Source organism: Tupaia chinensis, unplaced genomic scaffold (assembly GCF_000334495.1).
Source record: "Tupaia chinensis unplaced genomic scaffold, TupChi_1.0 Scaffold149383_1, whole genome shotgun sequence".
NCBI lineage: Eukaryota > Metazoa > Chordata > Mammalia > Scandentia > Tupaiidae > Tupaia > Tupaia belangeri.
In genome coordinates this window covers 139,731-163,718 of record NW_006209227.1, presented here as the reverse complement: position 1 = coordinate 163,718, position 23,988 = coordinate 139,731, and the positions used below count along the sequence as shown (strand labels likewise).

The 23,988-nt window shown below is 45.7% G+C and overlaps 1 protein-coding gene across 1 annotated transcript in view; it reads right to left on the bottom strand.

Annotated features, from left to right (window-relative positions):
- Window positions 1–1,723: 1,723 nt before the first annotated feature.
- The window catches only part of CAB39 (calcium binding protein 39), a 72,714-nt gene continuing 50,449 nt past the window's right edge, over window positions 1,724–23,988 (bottom strand). The window contains exons 3-9 of the mRNA XM_014585257.2: window positions 20,630–20,794; window positions 17,950–18,068; window positions 13,010–13,178; window positions 7,758–7,817; window positions 4,225–4,290; window positions 2,506–2,649; window positions 1,724–1,912 (exon numbers count right to left, since the gene is read on the bottom strand). Coding sequence (XP_014440743.1) covers window positions 1,724–1,912; window positions 2,506–2,649; window positions 4,225–4,290; window positions 7,758–7,817; window positions 13,010–13,178; window positions 17,950–18,068; window positions 20,630–20,794 — 912 coding nt within the window. The remainder of the gene's footprint in view (window positions 1,913–2,505; window positions 2,650–4,224; window positions 4,291–7,757; window positions 7,818–13,009; window positions 13,179–17,949; window positions 18,069–20,629; window positions 20,795–23,988) is intronic.

Here is a 23,988-nt window from a genome sequence, read left to right as displayed (position 1 = left end):
GCCATCAGTAGAAAAACAGGAGTTATTTCCCACGGATTCTTGTAGAGACAGCTTCTGGAAAACCAATGACGATGCAGACTGCCGTGTAGTAGTAGAATAAAATAGATCTCTATTTTCTGGAGCTATTTTGCTAACTGCTGCTCCTTGAAGGAGGGTTTAAAACCTGCTGAAACGTCGGATGGGAGGCTCATTTTACTGGCTGATAAATAATTAGTAAGAGACGCTAGCAGAGAAGAATTCTATCAGTTTCTTAATCAGCTACGGCCATGCTGGATTAGAACCGGCAAACTCTGATTTTAAGTTGTTAGCTGTGGTCCTTGCACACCAACATGAAGATACCGTTCTAGTAACTTTACACGGATGGAGGCTAGGAGACGTTCCGCCGTGGTCACAGTAACAAAAACGTGGTGCAAAATCAGTTACTTTATAAATACTGGTCATTTGCAGCGTTAAGAAACAGGACATTAAAAACAATCAATCTCCCCATAGGACAGCTGTGATGAGGAACTCTTCTTTTCCTAAGCGAAGCCGCGGTCTGAACTGCTGTCTCACGACTACTGTACGGTCACTCACTCTAAGAGGAGGTGCTCGCCAGAGGTCCCCACGCACTCACACACTCGGCATGAGTCAGCACAGCCCCCATCACCCATAGGTCTGGCGGACTCACGACTCAGTGGAGATGAATAAGGCCGACATTCCGCAGGAAAGCACAGCTGACTGAGTCCCGGCCTGTCGCTCGGGCTACTGATGGCACCCCATTAGGTAACTGAATACAAAGGGTTGGTTTACTTTTTTTTAATGCTGTGATACTTAAATGTTAAATCAGCATTTTCAAGTGATCTGAATTATTTCAATTACATATGAGCATTCATTTTGTTTTTTGCAAAAACTCAGTATTAGGTAATAGTTACATACTACTACAATAACATTCCTCTGCTGTACAAATTAAACCATTTAAAAGAAATGAGCATTCTAAGAATTATATACAAAAGAAACCTGTAGGCAGTGTTGAAATGAAATGCAAGATGGTGTTGCTAGCTCTACTGTTTTAAAATACCTTCGAAAAGTAAAATGAAAATACCCTTCAACATATCCAGGCTTACGAGTCTCAAGAAAATCAAACGTCAAAAAAATTCTAGAAAGCTGTGAAAAGCATATATACATTTTCCTTATGACCTTATGAAGCTTCACACTTTGAAAAGCTGCTAAGTTCCAGTATCGACTTATTCACACGGCAACCTTTCCCGCCCCGAAAGCTCCCATCTTGAATGCAGTTCCCTCTGGTGGCGAATCAAGCTCTGCGGGGTCCTCCCGTGGCGAAGGAGGAAGTCCGCCGCGGCCGGTGTGCGAGCGCCACGCTGCGCTCAGTCTCCTGCGAGGACTCAGACGCACAGGTCTAACTCGGCCGCATCCACACCCTCTTCCCTGAACCACTCACATCTGCACAGCGCCCTCATGAACCCAGCCACGTCTGGAACTCCGCCGCACACCGAGCCCGAGTCCTGAAATGACACAGATCGAGAAAAGCCCACGCGTGCCCTGGGGGGCGGGGCCGCCAGCCACGCTCTCCAACCTGGACTAAAACAAAAAGGGAAAATGAAAACCGTTCACTTAACAGCAGATTAGCAGTAATGTTCCTCATGAATCGATAAGAGTGCCTGGTGCTGAATAGCTAACAGCAAATGCTGGATTTGGGTTTAATATCGTAGCTGTTTATTGGAAATTAGGCCTCTTGCTGAGCCGGTCTCTTCAAATCCCTGATCTGTTTCACTAAATAGGTCTTCTCGTCGTTGAACTGCTCATCCTCGGTCCTGTCGTTCTGAAACTTGCTGAGGAACTCTATGAGCTTGGCCTGGTTCTTGAGCAGGATGTCCAGGATGGGCTGTGTCTTGTTAGGGTTGGCTACAAACACCTGCGTGGAGAGAGACCCAGATCAGTCATGGGGAGAGGCCGGGCCGCAGAGCCTGAGCGTAGGGCCGAGCACGCAGCACCCTGGGCTCTCCTGGGCAGCGGGGAGGCTGCAGAATTCGTTTTGCACTGGAAAACCTTATTTACAATTTGGAGAAATAACTAATGTGTTTCGGCACAAACAGGATGGACAAGCTCACTCTGCTTGTCCTGAGACACCGTGGTGAGCACTAAACGCAGACATTACGTTTGGAATAAAATGGGCAGAAACTATTTCTGGGCACAAAGGTCCGATGAATGTTAAGAGTAAGAACTTGCATGGAAAGCATGAAGAATGCTTTTGCTGAGTGACTAATCACCTTCCCTGATGAAGACAGATGACACTGCTCTACGATAAACTTTCTTGGTCCCATCCAAAGGCGACACCCAGTTTTCAGGTCTTTCTGCTTAAATGTTGTTTACACAGCATACAAACAAACGGGACCGAGCTGTCGCACTTAGGCTGCCCAAATGAGGTTAATAATACCCCAGCTAGCTGCTAATAAAACGAGACGGACACCCTGGAGGAAGCTGCTGCTTACGGTGTCAGTACTGTACCTTAAAAACGTGAAAGGCCTCAAACTGGATGTTCCGGCTTTTGTCTCGTAGAAGGTTCATCATTAACTTAAGGTTTTCAGGCTTACTGATGTATTTTGTCATAATTGTGAAGTTGTGTCTGTCTAATAGTAGCTCCCCGAGAAGCTGAGAAAACAAAGAATTACTCTTACACTATCATTAAGATAAAGCAAAAAAATAATTTTTAAAAGCCCCACGACTCATTTTACCCCCGTCATTAAGCCCAGAGTACTGCAGGCTAGGAAGACGGATGTGCTGAACTGGCACTCGGTGGCAGTGTCTGATCAGAGGACGCAGAGTTACAGACGGCGCTGTCCTCTCACACACACAGGCTCTTCAAGGGAGATCACCCCAAGGTGAGACGGGGAAGAGGAGGAGACCTGAATTCAGATTCCTCCTGGGCAGATTAAATTTAAAAGGAATCTGGCCAAGAACACAAAGAGAAGTGTGATTCCCCCCAAAGTCTGTGTGCTCCCACCTGGAGGTCCTGTCGGGATCACCCGCTGGGAGAACGGAGTATGTGTTTATTTTCTGCCCTAGAAGTGTGGTGGAGTGGGGGTCCCGAGCTTTCTGCAAGGGGCCCCACAGTGAGGGGGTGGACTCTGGGCCAGGCGGTCTGTGGGGCAACTCCTTGTACCCGCTGCTGCAGCCCCAAACAGCCACAGACAACGTGAATCAACGGGCACATCTGTGTCCTATACAGCTTTATACGAAACAGGCCGCTGGCTGATCTGGGTCACAGGGCTGGAGTTTGCCAACCCCTGTTTGAGTTTATTTATTTTAAACTTTATTTTAACTTTAATTCGATTTGACCAGAGAGAGACAGAGAGAGAGAGAGAGAGAGAGAGAGAGAAAGAGAGAGAGAGAAAGAGAGAGAAAGAGAGAGAGAGAAAGAGAGAAAGCAAGCTGCCAGATCTGGAACTTGAACTGTGGTCAGCCATGTGGGAGTGTGGGAGTCCGGCGCCCTTAATCACCACGCCACCTGCCGGCCCCACTGCTGTTCGAGTTTAAATCCCACACTGATCATTAAGTTTCAAGTGACACTGTCCACACGTGTTCTGACACAAAGCGGCTGACCGCCTGCAGTTCACAGCTTCCTACTCCCACGCTGTCCCTCCCCTCACAGCCAGCCTGTGCCCTTCAGGCAGCGCCCCAGGGAGCAGAGGCCTGAAATGCCTGCATCTAGAATAGTTGGTATGGTTCTAAGTTTTAAAAAATATGGTTCAAAAGTCTAAAACACTGCACTGCCAGGACAGAAAGGCCTGTGAATGTGTGCACATCCCCTCGTGGTGTCTCCACTTCACAGGAAATGGGCAGTTTCCACGAGGACCGTTTGTCCTGCACAATCCTGCCCACTGACACAAGTCTCTCCAACGGGCCACACCCACCCGGCACATCTCTGCTTCCCCAAGTCCACGTTTCCTTCTTTCCAGTGGAACAGAAGATGTGAGCACGCACGTGGCAGGGTGCGCAGGAGGGAGAGGAAACACCTTGCCAGGGTCTGGTCATCCGTAACCCCCTTTCCCAGCCCCCCTATCTTCGGGATCCCGGGTATACCCGGCATGTTTTCAGGCCAACCCAGGACCAGCACCTGGTCGGCCATGTGGTTTCCAGCACCACAGCTGCCAGGCTGGGCCCTAAACCCACATTTCAAAATACAGGGTGAAGAGAAAAGGTCTCAAAGCAAATACTCTGTCCTACCTTGAGGGACTGTCTTTTCGTCACATAGTTTTCTGAATGAAGTAACTTCTCATATTCACTGAAAAACTAGGAGACAAGAAGACACACACCAGTGTTATGAACAGATCGGCAGACACACTTCCACACACACAAACCACCGGCTGCCGAGTGAGCCCTCCCGGAGCTGTCTCCTCCACACCTTCCTCTGACGACCTTGGAGACCCTCAAATCCTCTTCAGCAAGAGGGCTTCTGGGACTGACCCCTTCCTGGGTCCTGGGCTCTGCGACACCCCAGAAGCCATGTGCACAAAACCCGCTCCCTCCCCCGCGGCTCCTCTGCTGCGTGGGCTCCCATTTCCTGCTGTTAGACTGGAAAGCTGGTGCTCTTACAGACAAGGACGTGACCTGCCCGCAGCACGGCCACAGAGGCCTGGCCGCTTCTTCCATACGTGAAGCAATGAGAAGGAATACTGAGAAACAGAGGTTGGGAGAAGTTACACAACAGCACTGGGTCCCCCAGGAGGTATCCTTGAGAACGGGGTCCTTGGGCTTGAACTTGAGGGATGGGGGGCTTCATTTAGAAACGTGGGGGGGCGGGTGCTGCTGGGGAGCAGGACAGGGAGCGGGCACGCTCAACGACAGCATGCTCTGCGCTTTTGAGACGGCGCCACACGCAGTGTCCCTGGAGTGGTCAGGGCAGGAGGATCACAGCAGGGAGGCAGGAATGGAAAGCAGGGGTACACCTGGAAAACTTGGTAGAGCTTGGAGACTTTATCTATATTTTGGGGGGTTGTTTGTTCAAACTACAAATAGTTTTACAATGTTCTAATAATTTTTTAAAAATTTTAAAATTTTGCCACAAGGAGTGTGGCTTACCAGAGACAGAGGAAAAGGGAAAAAACAGCCCCCCCATGGAGGATGAAAACAGCGCAATCTCTTCTTTTCTCCTTTCAGGATTCTGGGTCTATGTACACATGTGTCCAGCATATTTATTTATTTTTAAGAAAGCCTTTAAAATTTTATTAACTCATTCACTTATTTTAATTTGACCAGAGAGAGAGAGAAAGTGCAAAAGCAAGCCACCAGGTCTGAGACTTGAACTGTGGTCTGGATGGCCATGTGAGACTATCCAGCACCTTGACTACCACACCACCTGCTGGTTCCCCCAGCATGTTTACTTTTTAAAAAAAAATATTTTATTTAACTTTATTTATTTATTTTAATTTGACCAGAGAGGGAGACTGACCAGAGAGGGAGAGGGAGAGAAAGCAAGAAAGCAAGCTGCCAGGTCCAGGGCTCAAGGCAGCTGGCCACGTGGGAGTCCAGCCCTCACCCACCACGGCACCTGCCAGCCCCTTCCCCAGCACGTTTGTCAGGGGCTGGGTCAGGACTTGAACTGTGCAGCTGGCCACATGGGACCCAGTCACCTTAACCACCATGCCACCAGCTGGCCCAGAATATTCTAAAATTTTACAAAACTAGTCTGACTCTTTACAAAGATCGGCTTTATTTACGCAATGTCACCCCAGTGGCTGTGTCCATCCACTATATGACGGTCTCATGTGACTCCCCTTTAAGAATGCCAATGGGAGAGATTTTGAGGCCCCAGTGCTGGAAAAGCCTATGTTCTTTTGAGTAACCAGCATATATTTTACTTTACAAATAGGATTTTACTTACTTTAGTTTTGCTACATGCCTTTGCCACAGAGAGAGGGAGGGAAAGTGAGAAATCACCCCCGGGGGGATGGCCATGCTGCAATCCCTTCTCCTCTGGGGATCTTGGGTCTGTAAGCACAATTGCCTGACATGGTTTTTAAGCCATGGGACTCAAACCGTGCAGCCCATCTTGTGGGACCCAGCCGCCGTAACCATCCCACCACCTGCTGGCCCACAAATACGATTTTTAAACTAATTCTGTTTCCCTCTTTGTTTTGGTTATTAGGAAGCTCAGAGCCCAAAGGTACAGGATTTTAGAGCATGTACCTTGCGTGACCACCTCACCTCGGCTTTGATAAAAGAGCTGACACAATGCCCGGCCCGGGACACATACCCTGTCTCGTCCTTGCAATGCTGCTGGCGGGCAGGTACTACTATGCGCCTCCCTGTAGGCAGGAGGATCTGATAGGCGCAGAGGGCGAGCCAAGGCAGCAGGCTGAGGTCTGGTCAGCTGGGTAGGGCTGGGACCTGGAGCGACTCTAGGCAGTGATGTGGAAGCCCATGTTTCTAACTACTGTGAGATGAGTGCTCCCATTCTGACGTAGCACACATCTTTCAAACCCCGCACCTGTACCCAACGGGCAGAAATAAAACAGAGGAGCAGCCGCGATTAAGCCGTCCATGAGGCTGTTCTGGAGGGACTTCACACCCGGCGCTGGGGTATGATGCTGCTGGGAGCGGAGGGAGGGTGGGAGACGGGGACACGGGAGAAAGACAAGTGCAACTGTCTCTAAGGAGCTTACAGTTCAGCTGAACAGCGAAGTGCACAATGGAGGATTAACACTTAACAATCCGAGCACCCAATGGAAGAATGAAAACCTGAGCCAAATCTGGTGGGAGGCAGGAGCTTTAAGTGGCGGTTATACTGACTTCTCAGAGCACCGACAGGCTCGGCGATGGGAGTCAGACCACTAAGGCGCGAGGAGGCGCTGTGGGTGGCGGGGGAGCCTCCTGAGGACAGCAGGACAGGGACCCAACGGCAGAGAACGCGGGCTGGCTGTGCGATCACAGGAAGCTGGCTATCCAAGCAAACTGGGGCCCATCTACACATCTCAAGGGGGATGCTGTCACCGGGAATGTCTGACACGGACTCCGAGATGGAAGGGACCTCAGATGGGTGAGTGCCATGTCCTCACTTTACAAATAAGGACAGACTTCTAAATCCCCAAGCGGTAACTGCCTTGGCCACAGCCATGAGGGCAGCAGAGCAGGAGCAAGCGGTCCCACCCCAGCCCCAGCCAGCGCTGCTCGTCCTGCGCTGCCGCCGCCCTCGCTATCTATGTGCAGCAGGGATGCGGGGCCACTGATGGGAAGGAAGGAAGAGTCAACCTGTCAGACAACAGCTTCCCTTCCAGCCTCGCTATATCACCATTCAGCAGCAAATGCTCTATTTTCTTATTCCACAGTAAGGAAAGATGCAAAGGGCAGTGTGACAATCAAAAAGATTCAGCTTTGAGCCCAGCCAAGGTGGCACATGTTGCTAAGGTTGCCCGTAGGCTGAGGCCACAGAGAGGCCCGGGCTCAATTCTTGGTCCAACCTAAAGGCTGGGCACAGTCGTGGGTGCCCTGGAATCAGTTACTGGGAGGTTGAGGCAGGAGCACTGACACAGTGAGGCCCCTTCTTTATTGGGGGGAAAAAAGATCAAATTCTGCTTTTGACAAAGTAGCACTCTATATGTTGTTTCAGTAGAAAAATTATTACCATACTTTAAAACATTATATATGCAGAATGAATATTCTGGAACAAACTCTAGATTTAAATCTTTTATTTTTGATAGCAAATGTTGTAATCTGTTATTTAAGAATGACTGTTTAAGAACAATTTTTCATATACTTACTCTATCATAATGCTGTTCCAAAAATTCTGCACTGAGCAATTTATGTCTTGTAAGTAAATCCTAGAAAAAGAAAAAAAAGTTGTAAAGTTCACCATTCAACTTCTTTCAGAAAAGAGAATCCTAAAACATCCTATGCCATTTTACCTGACAAATGCTATTGTTAAAACTACCTAACAGGTGAGCATGAATTATATTAAAAGTATTGATTATAAAAGCAAAGAAACTCATCAATAATTTGAAATTGCAATTTTAGAAATTATGATGGAATAGAGTGCTATGCCCATGTATGCTGGTGGAAAAAGAGGACATTTCTTTCATTAGAAGAAGTATTGGAGATTTGATTTCTTCCTCCTAAATTCAATTACATTGTTTCATATCTAATGCAAATTTTTTTTTTTTTGGAGAGGTTTTTGCTATAGGGCGTGTGCGCTTGCCAGACAGACAGAGGGACAGAGATACAGAAAGCAAGAAGTCATCCCCCGGGGGGGGATGGCCTCACCGCAATCCTTTCTCCTCTTGGGATCTTGGGCAAGCACGCACATGCGCCCGGGGTGAGTTTTAAGCCACCAGGTCCGGGATGCGAACCGCGGTCGACTACATGGGAGTCCAGCGACATAGCCATTCGGCTAACTGCTGGTCCTCTAATGCAATTTTTAAAAAAATTTGCTATAGGGCATGTATACTCACCAGAGAGAGACTGAGAGACAGAGACAGAGGAAGGGAAAATGAAAAATCACCCCCAGAGGGGATGACTATGCTCCAACCTCTTCTCCTCCATTCTCCTCTTGGGATTCGGCACATGCACACACACATACGCAGTGTTTTTCAAGCCACGGGGTCCAGTACTCAAACTGCACAGTTGGCCATGTGGGATCCAGCTATCTTAACCACCATCCCATCAACTGGCCCCAGAGGTATAATTTTTTTTTTTTAAAGGCCTCATATTACAAACACTAGCTCCTGAGCATGCAGAATAATGTTGCAAAACTGTAGAATTAATGATTAGTTTGCCCTACAGTCCAATTCTGCATTATTATGAAGTCGAGCTTACATCTCACCCCATTGCTTCCCAGTAAATCAACTCAAGGACCATTCACTCAGAAAAATCTATGTGCAGGTAAGAGTTCTAGGTGCTGGGACTTCGAAGATGAAATGATATAAAATTCCTGCCTTCGAGGACCTAGACGCTAGCAATGGTCCAGCCCTGGTCTCCTCGGGTAGGAAAGGGAATGGGAAGACACCACAGCAGGACTGCCCAGTCCGCGTCTGGGGAATTAATGAACGAAGTTCCTTCCTCATCATCACTAGAGAGATTAATGCAACAATCCCTCCTCCAAGCCAACTTCCCTTGTTTTCTTTCCTGGTTACACTGGAAGGGAGCTCGTTATGATGAACGGGGGCCTCCTGCTGCACATTTAGTGTAACAGTGGTCCCGAGAAATGACCGTGGCCCAGCTAACGAGGAGGGCACTGCAGTTGTCAGTTTCCTTGTGCAGACCCGTCAGGTCTCAAGATTCTGCACGGAGCTCTCTGGTCACCTACCTTCTTTTCCATCCTTTTAACTAATGACGTGGGGAGTTGCAGGTAGGTTTTTAAATTTTTTTAAATTTCTTTTTTGTTATTATTTTTTATTAAATGTATTTATTTACATTCATTTACTATACATCATTATAGCATACAAAATGAGATTTTCCATCCAGAATACACTGTATATTGGCTCAATCAAGCACATCAATATACATGTTATCATCAACAAATAATTTTCTATTTCTTGTTTCCTGGATATTTTGCCTTTTTTCCCCACCCTTGATTCCCTATCTCTCACCCTCTGCCATCTCCCACCCTCCTCCCACACTGTCTCTGGTATCTATGGTTGCTTCCTATGCCTTTCCCCCCACATTTTATTGATTCACTAAAGATCTTAATTAATCTAAATATTTTCAATAGCAAGCACAGCCGATATATACACATCCATGAACCCAAGTCTGGCTTTAGGCATAAACCTCAGTGAGTAGAATGGACATACTATAAGGTAGCACCTAGCTGGGGCTATACAGCTTACTGCAGTCATCAAATAGGTATTTTTAATTTTTAATTTCAAGAAGAACAGTTTTTTTTTTCTGAAACATTTTTAAAATTAGTTAATTTACATTTATTCCCTAAGCATTATCACAGCATACAAAATGTGATTTCCCGTCCAGAATATACTGCGTAGTGGCTTAATCATGCATGTTATCGTCAATAATTTTCCATTTCTAGTTACACACACACACATTTTACTCCTATTTCTGACCCTCTGCCCTTTCCCACCCTCTTCTCACGCTAACTCTGGTGTCTACATTTGTCTTCTATCCTCCCTCATTTTATTTATCACACAATTTCTTAAATAATCTAACTACTTTCAATAGCAAGTTCAGCTGGTAATTTCAAGAAAAGCAGTTTTAACTTTAGTAAATCAAAGAAATGCTAAGGAACTTTGCTCAAAACTTAAAGCCAGGAAACAGGTTAGGATTCTGTTCAAAGAGTAGGTACATGAACCTATCAACAGCTCAAGACAGGACAAAAATCGTTAAAACCGGACAACAAAGCCTAGAAGAAAATCGGCAATATTTAGTCAAAAGTCATAAAATGCTATTTCACCAGATCAGTCTCATGTACTTAATCGATCTTCTGCTGTGGTTCGATCTTCCTGATTGAATTCTGGGATATAATATTCAACTCCAGACTTGTCCCTATGATTAAGTTGGCCATTTTCTTAGTTTTTAAATTTTTATTTCTGTGTGTCTGAATTTAATTTTCCTGATATAGCACTCCCTTGAGAACTTCTTGGAGATCTGGTCTGGTGCTGCAGGTAGGTTCTTTCGACAGGTCTCACCCTATCGCCATCCTCCTGTCCCGGCCTTCCAGTTAGCGAGGACTGCAGGTGTGCGCCACTGTGCTGGACAGCCAATGCTCACTGCAGCCAGGCTCGGTGTGGCCTGACACCCGGGTCTGCTTGTACTGACACTCACACCATGACAAAGGCGAGCGGAGGTGAGAGCAGCAGCAGAGCTGGTTTGGCCCAGGCAGCCATGCCCTCACCCCATCTGCTTGCACCTGGGGGTGAGTATGACTGAGCTTACTCTCAGCAAATCCATGCTGCTGTTTCCTTTCCAAAATGCTCAGAAATCGTCTCTTTAGAAACACTTTGCACACCCTCACAAGCTCTGGGGAACCTACTCTCATTAACTCTGGAAAACTGGAAGTATATTTGTTGGCCCATTAATGCCCACCCACCTTAAATCCTAAAAATAAAAAACTACTCTACCAAATATTTGTCCTGTGGTTTACTGTTAATGTCTCGGTGCCCACTCATTCAGGCTGTGACTCTCAGGCTCACTTAGAGCAGGTACTTTCCGTTGCCCCCTAAGACGCAGTGCCTGTTCCAGGGACTTGTTTGGAAATGTGTGTGTGTGCAGAATGCACTTTCTGGTGACAGGGATCTCATCACGTTCTCAAAGCAGAGCGCGACCCACAGATCTATTCTCCCTTTCCATTATAAAAACACCCTCTGCAAAGAAGACCCCAGCACGGCAGGGGACATGTTCTTTCCTGTGTCAGCACCACAGAGAAGGTGCGAGGCTGCCCTCCCGGTGTCTCTCTGCTCTGACTGGGGTTCTTCTAGGGGGAGTGCGGAGGTAGCCTGGGCTGGTTGCTGGGTGGCAGTATAGGCACTTTCGGGTTAGGGTGGTAGGTCTGTGCCTCTCTTGAGGGAACTATCTTGGCAATGGGGTCTGCTTCCTTTCGGTTCTTGGGCAGCTCTCTGTTCAGGGGCTTCTGTAATTAGTTCTCCCCTTTCTGTGTCACCAGGAGTACACCAAGATAAAGAATCCGAGCTCATCCTTAGAAGACTATGTTATTTTCAGAAGGTCCCTTCTTCAAGTAGAGACACCTGCCTGCCTCTGCCTAGTCTTTGCCTCTCTGGCTACCATGACCCGACGGGTTACTTTACCCACAGTGACTCCATCACTGCCATTTTCTCCTTGGTGAGAATGAACTGTAACAAACAGCCCTAACTGAGATGGAATTACCAGCATGGCCAATGGAGTCTCAGTCGGGTACTGTGAATCACACTTCCAGCATGTAACCAGCACAGCTCTCTAATGTCAGAGCCAACTCTGCCACCTGTGCCAGGAGTGTGCTGTCCACCTCCAAGTGGCCAGAGTCCTGTCGAACTCTCCCATACTGCCCACTGCTGCTCCTTCCCTTCTCCCTCACCCTTGGGCACCCAGAGTGCTGCCACTCTTGGCTCCAGCTGTCCTTCCAAACAGGGAACTCCTTCCGTGACACACAGAGCTCCTACCCCCTGTTCGTGACATGCACACTCCAAATTAACATGGCCCCTGAACAGAGGCTACGTTTTCTCTGGTAATAACCAGAGAGCTGCCACAGGTGTCCCAACACCGGAGAAAGCCTGTCATACGTACTGCACATCTGTATACTGCATGTATGGGGAATTTACAGAAAAGTCGGACTCTGCCTTTTAATCTAACTTTTCCACCTCTTCTTAGCTATGACTCTACTGCACCATCATCCCCCCCTCTCTCTCTCACTCACACACACACACACACACACACACGTGTAACCAGCACAGCTCTCTAATGTCAGAGCCAACTCTGCCACCTGTGCCAGGAGTGTGCTGTCCACCTCCAAGTGGCCAGAGTCCTGTCGAACTCTCCCATACTGCCCACTGCTGCTCCTTCCCTTCTCCCTCACCCTTGGGCACCCAGAGTGCTGCCACTCTTGGCTCCAGCTGTCCTTCCAAACAGGGAACTCCTTCCGTGACACACAGAGCTCCTACCCCCTGTTCGTGACATGCACACTCCAAATTAACATGGCCCCTGAACAGAGGCTACGTTTTCTCTGGTAATAACCAGAGAGCTGCCACAGGTGTCCCAACACCGGAGAAAGCCTGTCATACGTACTGCACATCTGTATACTGCATGTATGGGGAATTTACAGAAAAGTCGGACTCTGCCTTTTAATCTAACTTTTCCACCTCTTCTTAGCTATGACTCTACTGCACCATCATCCCCCCCTCTCTCTCTCACTCACACACACACACACACACACACACGTACATACAAATATATCTTTTCTCTTCCCACTAGAGGTCAGCTGTGTGTAGACTAGAAAGGCAGAAAGGAAGGTTTAGGAAGAGCAGAACACCAGTTACACAGACTTGCAGGTAGATCTGCAGTTCCCATGTGTTACCTTGAACGTGGCAAATGCATCTGAAGCTATGTCAAACGTTGACATTTCAACATATCTGAAGAAATCATAAAATTGTTCTGACCACAAAATGATTTTCGCAAGTGGTTCATGTCTGATGCATTCTCTTAACATTATTCCACAATTTAGAGCTATTTCTGGAGATTCATACCTACAAAAACAAACAAACAAAAAATAAGCCCAAGCATGATTAATCTTTCAAAACGCCGACGCGGAACAGTTCAAGCTCTTAGAACAGGAAGTTTCAGAAGTGTGTGCTGAGTGCACGCACGTCACAGAGGGGAAGCAGAACATTTGTCAGTGAATACCACGGAGGGCACATGCACTGGCTGGTGAGGACGCCTTCACCCAGGAAGAGTGGCCACGAGAGTGACCGTGTGAATGATGGCTCATTATCCAAACGGAAAGACATGGAGAGGAGTATTTAAGGTCACGCCACTCCACGTGGGGGTTGGCTTTTCCATGTTTAGTGCTCTCAACATTCAAAAACCCAGAAGTGAATCCAAAAACAATATAAAACAAACACAATGTTTCCCAATTCAGGAATTTACCTAAAGAGGTCCGCATGGCCCGCAGCGTATATGTCTCACTGTTTCAGTGTGACACTCAAACTGGGAGACTCTTGGCAATTTGCAAACAACGGAAGTTGGAAGCGTGGCCCCGAGGATTTCACCAGCTTCCTTCGGCAGGGGAAGACCCAGGGCCACCGAGTCGTGAGCAGGGTCGCAGGGACTCTGGCTCTCCACACAGCCCTCCTCCATACTCATCTTAGTGTCTCTTACCTCTTCCTTTCCTGCAGTCCCGGAGCCTTTCTTTTCCACCACACACCAGCCCGCGGACCTCTCTCCACCCTGCTCAACACACTGCTCTCTTTCCTCCACTTCCTGACAACTGCACACACTGGCTTACCTGTGTTCCTCGTTCACGTTTTCTGCTAGCTTCAAGTCAAATCCCATTTCTCAACACATTAGTGAAATAACTACTAGGTCAGCAAAAACCTCTTGGCCTAAACAAGCAATCTTTTTTTCATTAGCGATTCTTCTGTGTCCTGACAGTGCTGATCTTTGCCTCTCTCTCTAAAATAACAAACAGAGATGAACTCTCCCAGTTTCCTTTCTGTCTTTCTGCTCCTATTTCTTGCCTGGATGAGGTCTGTTTCTTCCAGTGTGTAAAATCCAGATTCTCACGGCTCCCACGGTGACTACTACATTCACCCCCAGCCCAAGTCTGTCCTCGGCTGTGGTCAGGCACTGTTGCCTCTGGACAACGCCAACTAGAGGGCTACCGTAAACTCGGCATGTCTGAATTCAAATCTTATCTCCCTTCAGAAAACAAGTCCCGGCTCCCCCGCTTCTTCATTCTTACTTCTTCCTGCTAATCAAAGACGAACTTCTGGCCTCCCCTCATCAGACCTACTGTTCCTGAAAAACATCATCTCCCACCATGCCTAACACTCCCAGACCATCTCCCTGATGTCACCATCATGCAGTGTGCACTCCTGCCCTGTACCTGTCCCCAGAGATGTGCCAGTAGGAGGTCTCTTTTTCTGCTTATGCCGATTCTCAGCTGTCTGTGACTCCCAAGTTCCACTCCTTTATGAGCCCTGTCTTATTAACCAAACCCGCACTTTATCTGCTGAGCTCCTGGGTCACCACTTGTCGCCCAGGCACCCTCTGTGTGCTCACCACAGATCTGCAACGAGCTCCAACTATACTCCTTTGTACCAGGTGAGGCATGGCGGCCAGAATGCTGACCGGCTGCTATTTGACTAAAACGTTTGCTCACAAAATGGCTGATCACACAATTCATCTTTGCTGATCTTTCAGAGGCAGGAGACTAGAAGGACAAGGGTGAGACAATTTGGTATAACGAGTTAGGCAGGTTTGGATGGAGGTCAGTCAAGCTTGTCCAATGACTAAACCATAAACCAGCGAGTACAGGGCAAACACTCAGGCCGTACGACATGTCAGCACCACAGCAAAGCGCACATTAACCTTTAAACTGCCAGCCCAAAACACTGCCTCCACGTGTAGCCAGACGCTAGCAATCAGGCTGCAGGTGCGTACTGACAGTAGCAGTGAAGTCCCGGCAAAGTCTAACATCAAGTTCTTACGGTCTTGACCAAATGTAACAGAAGGTAATCTGCAGAAGTACAAAAACCTTAAAACTTCAAAGGTGGCTCACAGGGCTCCTTAAGGAAATGCCTGTTTCTGGCTCTGGCAGGAACGGCACAAAATGAGCACAGTGGTCACCCTGTGCCAGAGAGCAAAGATGCTGTCACAGGCGAATGGTGCCTTGCCCAAAGCACACAGGAGCCAATGCAGGCACTTCTGATGGCCGAGAAGGGGCCATTTGGACATAAGAAAGTAATTGCCATGGACCGAGACACATGGCACATAACAAACACTGAAGTTTATGACGATGCTTAAAACACACTTGATGGCCATGGAAGCAAGGGGACGGGGCACCAAATGATTATACTTAAAAGTAGGATCTGTCTTTCCCATAGATGGCATTTTGGCATAACCAAGTCATCAATGAGGAAAAGTTCTTAATAGAAAAATAAGAAAACATTTAATTACATGGGGAAGGAATAACTGACTCAGGAAACCACCATTCTGAGTCTAGATAAGACCTTCAATAGACACTAAAACCACTGGGCAATCTAAGCGTCACCAGGTGTGGGACAGCCAGTGCCGCCCAGTAAGACATATGTCTCACCATTCATGAAGAATTCTCGCCCCACAAAGCGAATCTGAATCTAAATCCCTAGAACTAAACACCAACTTGAAGATACAGAGAACAGCAGAACATGTTAAATAAAACCACAGGCATAGTGGTTTTAAAATAGTGACTTCTCTACAAAACAAATTATTCAATTGCTTCAACAAATAAACGGCATAAATTTAAAGAGAGGGGGAGGGAGGGAGAGGAAGAAAAAGAGGAAGAGGAAGGGGAGAGAGTGAGAGAGAGAGAGAGAGAGAGAGAAGGCACATAAACTATTAGAGTTAAAAGTCCTTCAAATAAATTCGGTTTTTGGATCTTGTCTGGAATCTGACTTAAACTCCCTGTAAAATGCCAGCTTTGTGAGGAGAATCATAGCTGCACCAGGCAATGCCAGATTTGTACGTGGTGTGGCTGTTCCCTGCGATGCAGTTCTAGTGTGGGACCTGTGTATCACACTGCTATGTATTCTGCACTAGGTATGCACACTGAAGTGATATATCGTGTGTGAGGACAGAAAAAGGCAGGCAAGGAACAGAGGACACAAGACCACAGACTGTCACTAACTGGTGAAGCTGCGTTTGGGTAGGAAAGGGCTCGTCACATCAACCCCTCCAGCTCTGTGTGTACTTTCCAGAACACAGGCTGGAGGAGGGTGCTGGGGAGGAGGTGTCAGTGAGCTGACGCCAGCTGCTGAGCTTCTCTTCCTTCTCTCCCTGGCAGGCCTCTGGTCTGGCCAGCTCAGATGAGGCTTTAAACTTTACGCAGTATCTCAAAAGCATTTTCCGTGTTTGACAAGTTCATATCCTACCCCTGGCTACTTTAAAACGTAAGTAAAGTTAATTAATTTATAGATTGTAATAATCACTGCTTTCTATGGAAAAGGAAATACTGGCTTTAAAGGTACACAAAGACATCTGGAAACTGTCCCAAGAACACCAAAATTTCAGGCTACATACTGTGTGTTCGTGCACACAACTCTGGATTGATGCAACAAAGAACTAGTCACCAAAAGGTTTTTTTTAGTAACTTAAAAAAGTATTTTATTTAGTTTTGCTTATTCATTCATTTATTTTAATTTGACCAGAGAGAGACACAGAGAGAGAAAGAGAGAGCGGGAAAGTGAAAAAGCAAGCCACCAGATCCGGGACTTGAACCATGGCCAGCCGTGTGGGAGCGTCCAGTGCCTTAACTACCACATCACCTGCTGGTTCCTAGTAGCCAAAAGTTCTGTGTGATAGCACCTGAGGAGGCAGCAGGGATAGTAAGAAATAGGAAGAAGGAAGCAGGACGCTGGCATGTGACATGGCCACCGCCTTGTGCTTTGTCTCAAGTTTGAACTTGGGGGAAGTGTTAAACCACAGAGATAGGAACCTGAGAGAGGCAAGCTATGAAGCCAGGTTAGGGGAGCAACCTGACTCATGCCAGCAGCCATGCCAGCACCATGCCTGCCCACCAATTTAACATGCACCCCGTCCATAGCTGGCAACTGACTCTGGTGTGAAACAACAGGAGGTCACCTTGCCAGCCACAGAGGAGCAGGGCTGAGGGAGAAGAGGATCGATCGATCCACCTGTCTATCTATCATCTATTATTCTAGTTTCTAGGCTTTTTTGGTTTTGTTTGTTTTTTAAACTGATGGACTGCTATGCTTAGCCGAGTAGTGAGCCCAGGAAGATGTACTGTGACTTACCGAATTAAGTGGGTTAATGAGTGGACACACAGGAAGTCAGAGGGTACCGCCTCGGAAACACGCACCTGGGTGACTAGACCACGAGCCTTCACACTGCACTTATGAGCAACTCTTACTGCCTTATCATGTGAGGCCATGTCCAAAGGACCTGTCTTTAAACTCAGGACTTGGCTCATATTTCAACGATATTAAACATTTTTTATCTTAGAGAATAGAAATAAAACTATGGAGGATTTATTTTTTTCCCTTCATAATATTTGATTTGTGCATATAAAGGCTCACAATTCACCTAATTTTAACCTCGCGTCTGTAGGGCACTTTCAAACTCCATTTAGCTCACATGTTGAATTCTCAGGAGGGAAATGTGTTCAACATCCATGGGAAAACGAGCTGACTAAACTGCAAAGAAAATGTAGTTCCCACATTTGCCATCCTGTTTTCTCCCAAGGCAATCATTCCTTCTAATTTTCAACTAGGAAAATAAATTTTATTATGTTATACATACCCTTTCAATAACATGAACAAAATATTCTGTTGGGTGCAGATGTACTCAACAGTAGGAGTTCTTGTACCAATTTGTCTTCTGAGAATATTGTTGAAAATTTGAGCCACGTCTTTTTTGCCCTATTAGGAATACAATCATTAAGATATTTACCTGACTAAGCATCAAAATGTCCATCCACCCTCCCAAATAAACTAAAACAAAGCCATTGTATATTTATGGTTAAGACTGAACATCTGACTTTAAAACGTTCATAGACATTTGATTTTATTTTATCTCTTCATTTACAATTCCAAATTCCCAGTTTTGATAGTATACTACATTAACACAAAAAATGTGAAATTTTACTACACACCACATATAATTCCAGCTGTCTCTAACATTCAGAATCCTGTTGCTTCAGATATAAAAAGCAAAACTGGCTATATATTTACATCGAAAGGGATCTGAATCCCACCCACTAGAACAAGCAGTGCAAACAGGACGGGTGTGTGTGAACAATACATATACTTCCCCTTTATGGTGATGGAAGCAGGGGAAACGTCAGTATAATAAAAATGAAAGAATTCTGTAAAAAAGCTGAGCTTTAATGGTAAGTAGAAGCATACCCCTATGAAACTAGGTCTACTTGCAAAAGATTTTATTTAAATCAATAATGAAGGTACCAAGCAAGTATCACACGGTGCAGTGGTTGAGAGATCACAACCTCATGACACTACTGTACAAAACCTCATGACATCATTGCCATCCTGTGAACCCTACAACCAGAAAGCTGCACAAGAAATTAACAAAGAAGAACTGGGCCCCAAAAGATGAATGGTCGCTTGCTATAAGGCGGATGAGGCAGGAAAATGAGTGAACTGCGGCTTTCCAGGTCCCTACCTAAGCCCACACAGGGAGCTCCCTGGGATCTGCACTAGCTCAGAAGTAATAAATGCGATCTCTTAAGAGCCAGTATAAGGACACACACTTCTTGTAAACTGATGTCTCCTATGTCCCAAATGAACATTAAATTCAGCGTCCAAGCTGAGAAGTGGGATGGGTGAAGGCAGACAACAAAGGAGAAGGAACTAGATGTTCCAGTGTATCTTCAACTTTGCAGAACACAGAAAAAATTTTGTTATTGGAATCTGATACACCATTAAAAATTCATGAACTCAGCTATAAAAATGGAAATATCCTAATTCTATCTACTGTACAGTAGAACAGAAATACATTTTTCTTTCCTTTTATTATTAGTATTATATTTGAGTAACCTATGAACCATTCCCCCTCATCTTTCTCCAAAATGTAAACTGGCTGCACGTCCGTCATTTTCTCCCCAAAACAGGTGCCAGTCTTTCAAGCACCTGCAGACAGCCAATAGCTCAGCTAAAACCACTGGGGTTTAGAGCAAAGCACACTCGTGACAAAGAATCAGAGAGGTGACTACCCATACAATGGCAGAGCACTTCACTGCCCTATACTTCTCAGACTGGTTTATTCAGGCTGATTTCAGAGACAGTCATCCTCACCACTAAAATCACTAGATATGTAGCAGTACAGTCCAACTGCAGAAGCCAGGGCAAGCATCTCAAGTGCCTACCAGGGCTCGGCACGGGGTACGCATGGGCAAGGCAGGTCCTGAGACAGAAAGCGAGTTGTGCTGTCTGCAGAAAACCCAGCGTGATGCCCTGTGCTGCTGCTTTGCTCCAGATGAGGGCTAGGGAGGACCACGAGCCCAATGTGGCCAGTCAAATTTTTCAAGAGAGGCCAGCAATTCAGAATTATATACAAAAATCTATCATTTAAATATTATACAAGTTAAAAAATTTTAAATCAGTACTAAGCAAACAGAATGCTTATCTCTGCTGAAATGAATTCTCAACGGGTTAAAAAAAAAAAAAAAAAGAGAGACCTAACTGGATCTTCTCTAAGATCTTATCTACCTCTAAAACTCTACCATACTGTGCTTTTCTTCTTTATATTGTTTATTCCTTGAGAGCCAAGGACCAGTGAATTATACAATATGCTTCAGTACTTTAAACAGCACCTGTTTATTAACTACAACTTAAACAATGTGGTGAAACAGAGGGAAAAGACCCAGCCTCAGCCTGAGGCCCTCCTGAGCTCCTGCCTTGGCCCTGTTAATTGGGTAGCAGCCCAGGCATGCTTACAGAGGTCAGCAACCTGAGCCAGGGGCTCAGCAGGAGTTTTAAGATGTTCCCAAAAAGACACCATCTGGAAAAGGACTATAAAGAAGGGTGCTGGTTTTTAAAAACAAGAAACAACGGGTTAAAAAAAAAAAAAAAAGAGAGAGACCTAACTGGATCTTCTCTAAGATCTTATCTACCTCTAAAACTCTACCATACTGTGCTTTTCTTCTTTATATTGTTTATTCCTTGAGAGCCAAGGACCAGTGAATTATACAATATGCTTCAGTACTTTAAACAGCACCTGTTTATTAACTACAACTTAAACAATGTGGTGAAACAGAGGGAAAAGACCCAGCCTCAGCCTGAGGCCCTCCTGAGCTCCTGCCTTGGCCCTGTTAATTGGGTAGCAGCCCAGGCATGCTTACAGAGGTCAGCAACCTGAGCCAGGGGCTCAGCAGGAGTTTTAAGATGTTCCCAAAAAGACACCATCTGGAAAAGGACTATAAAGAAGGGTGCTGGTTTTTAAAAACAAGAAACTGATTTCTTACCTCAAAGTCAATGAGCTGTAAGTCAGCTACCAGGGTGCTGAGGAGACCGCTATTATACAGTTCTTGAGCCAGCTGAGCCACTGCTTCTGTCTGCGGCTCTTTTTCATTTGTGCCATACAGAATTTCTTTCATGGCAACCAGATTTTTGGAAACCTCTTCTGTAGCCTGATTGTGGGGCGAGGAGAAGAGGAGAAATTCGTTTTAACATGCATGTAACAGACCCACATTTATTAACTCACTACTAAATACACACAGACCTCGGTACGAGAACAAAAAAGGGCAAATGCCACCCCTGCCCTCACTCTTGGGGGCGAACACTGTGCATGTGTGCACACAGGGACCAATATGCACGCCCCTGAGGAAGCGCGCACATACCCCCTCGAACACTGAAGACCATGAGGATACACGCAGAAACAAGGCAGGGAGAAAAGGTCCCGTTCATCAAGAAACATCAAGAGGCACCTGAGCTGACCTTGACAAGCCAAAGGGTGGGCATGAACCAGCACGAAGAAGGGGCAGTACAGGGTCTCAGAAAAAGTGTGGAGGGAAGAAAGGTGATAGCAGAATATGAAGCTGAGAAAGGCTTTGAGTACATAGCTGAGGTGTTTGTGAAAAATTAAAGTCACCAAAGAGGCCAAGATGGAGGAACAGGGGCCAGATTTATCTTCTCCTATGAAAAAGAATAACAAGTAAGATCTAGGAAATGAATGAGCCTTAAACCCTGGACTTCAGGCAGCACAGGAAAGTGATTCCCAAGGGAAAACGAAGTAACCTCACAATGGCAGGCACTTACTACCAGACCATAGCTCAGGGATGGGGAGCAGCTAGGAAGGTGGTCTCCATCAGTCATGTAAGAGCTGGGCAGCCGGGGAGGCCAAGGGGCTGGCGTGCACAGGGCAGAGCACCAGTACTTGTGTCGGAGAACAACTCCAGCTGACATCATGAAGCACATGCATGTGAAAAAAGCAGCCAAGGCCAGGGGACAGAACCAGGGCACTCACACACATGGCTGGAAACAGCTCCTGCTCCCACCAGCCTTAGTGCAAAAACACATTCACAGGGCATTAGGCAGAGTACTCAAGAGGGTTTTGTAGTTATACAGTATTACCCTAAACTCTTTCCTGGTCCTACCTCCAATGTTTCATAGCAAGCCTGCAAAGAACCAAAACTTGAATACTCATCAAGTAATGAAGAGACAGAAACTGCTCTGGATATGATGCAGACGTCAGAATGAACAAACAAGGACACTGATGTAACTACAGCTCTACTCAAAATCATGTTTAAGAAAAATAAAGCATGTTAAACAGATAAATGGAAGACATTATAACAAAAAAACCCCAAACTGAACATTCAGAAATAAAAACTACAATGTCTGAGAGGCACTGGCTAAAAGTAATGGGAGTTAGACACTGTAGAAGAAAAGATTATTAATCGTGAACACTAAGCAGGAACTATACAAAATTAAACAGAGAGGGGAAAAAAGACATACTATCAGTGAGATATGGGATGACTTTACAACCTAATATATGCACTCACCAAAGTAGGGAGAAAGGTCGACAAAATATTTGAACACATGCTAAGACAAAAAATCTCCTAGTGTGGTAATAACCATAATCCCACAAAGCCAAAACATTCAAAAATTCTGAGCAAAAGAAATAGGAAGGACTATACCAAGGTACAGAATTATCAGATTGCTTAGCTTCTATGATATAAGAAAAAAATCTCAAAAGCAGCCAGAAGGTTGGGCTGGAATTTGGTGTGGAGGTTAAGGTGCTGGAAACCCAAATAGCCAACCATGGTTTTGAGTCTCAGACTTGGCACTAGAGAATCACACCAAGCATGCATACGTGCATACCAAAAATCCCTAAACAGGAGAATGAAGAAGGGACTGCAGCACACACACATACATATCCCTGCCTGGGGACAATTTATCATTTTCCCTCTCTGTCTCGTGCATGTGCCTATGGCAAAAACTGAAAGGAAAAAAAAAAAAAAAAAGGCAGCTAGAAGTTAAAAAGCATTAAGACACCCTCCCTGGGAACCAGCAGTTAGCGTAATGGCTATGTCGCTGGACTCCCATGTAGTCGACTGCGGTTCGTGTCCCGGACCCGGTGGCTTAAAACTCACACCGGGCGCGTGTGCGTGCGTGCCCAAGATCCCAAGAGGAGAATGGAGGAGAAGGGATTGTGGCGTGACCATCCCCCCGGGGGGTGATTTCTCGCTTTCTGTCTCTATGTCTCTCTCTGTCTGTCTGGCGAGCGCACGCGCCCTACAGTGAAAATCTCTCCAAAAAAAAAAAAAAAAAAGACACCCTCCCTAAATAAAAGAATAACAACAGACTTTTTCATAGGAATGGTGAAAGTCAAAAGACAGTGGACAAACACTGTTAGAGTATTGGGAAAAAAAAAAAAAACAAACGAATCATCTGAGAATTTTATTATACCAAGTGAAAATACTTTTAAAATGTGAAGGTAAGATAGAGAGTTTTGGAGACACAGAAAACGAGAAAGATCTCATCATCAGATTTGTACTACAAGAAATGTTTAAGAAAATCTTACTGACATAAGAAAATGATTCAAGATGAAAATATGCATGTATTCTAAGGATCAAAGAGCACTGAGGAGAGTAATGTAAATAAATGGAAAACATTTTCCCCTATTATTTTAGCAAATGTTTTTAAAAGAGATTGGTTATTTAAAGCAAAATAAACAATGGAGCCTGGGGTTACGATACATGTAGAACAGAAATGTACGGCAATGAGGCTCACGGGGACCATGGAAGTACAGTGCTGTTAAGTTCTTACCTATGTACAAGAGGCAAAAGAGGGCAAGTGCCACACCACCCTCAGGAGCTGAAGACTGCGCACATGTACACACATGCTCCTTAGTCAGCCCACAATCATGAGCAAGCATGTATGCAAGGAGGTCTCTGGACCTGAACTGGGAACCTTCTTCCATAGGACTGCCTCATAAGAGTATCACGTTTTACCTCCACTATCTGACTCTGGGCTATAAATTTTTAAAAATACATAACGTGGTATAATATTTCCTAAGACAGACTGTAGTTAAGTTAAAGGTGTTTACTATAAACCCTAAAGCAACCACTAAAAAACCAAAACCAAAACAAAAGAAATAAAGAGTTATAGCTAATAAACCAAAAAAGGAGACTTAGGGGGAATATTAAAGATATGTGGAAAACATAAAGGCAGTAAAACCTATATAAACGGAAGCATTTATGACCTAAAATATACTTGAAGGAGATTACTTAGCATAGATTCATAGAACATCAGCATTTAATTGTACTGAGTTCCGTGGTACTCCCTTTACAACCTTCTAACCTTCTTAACCAAATGGTTGCAT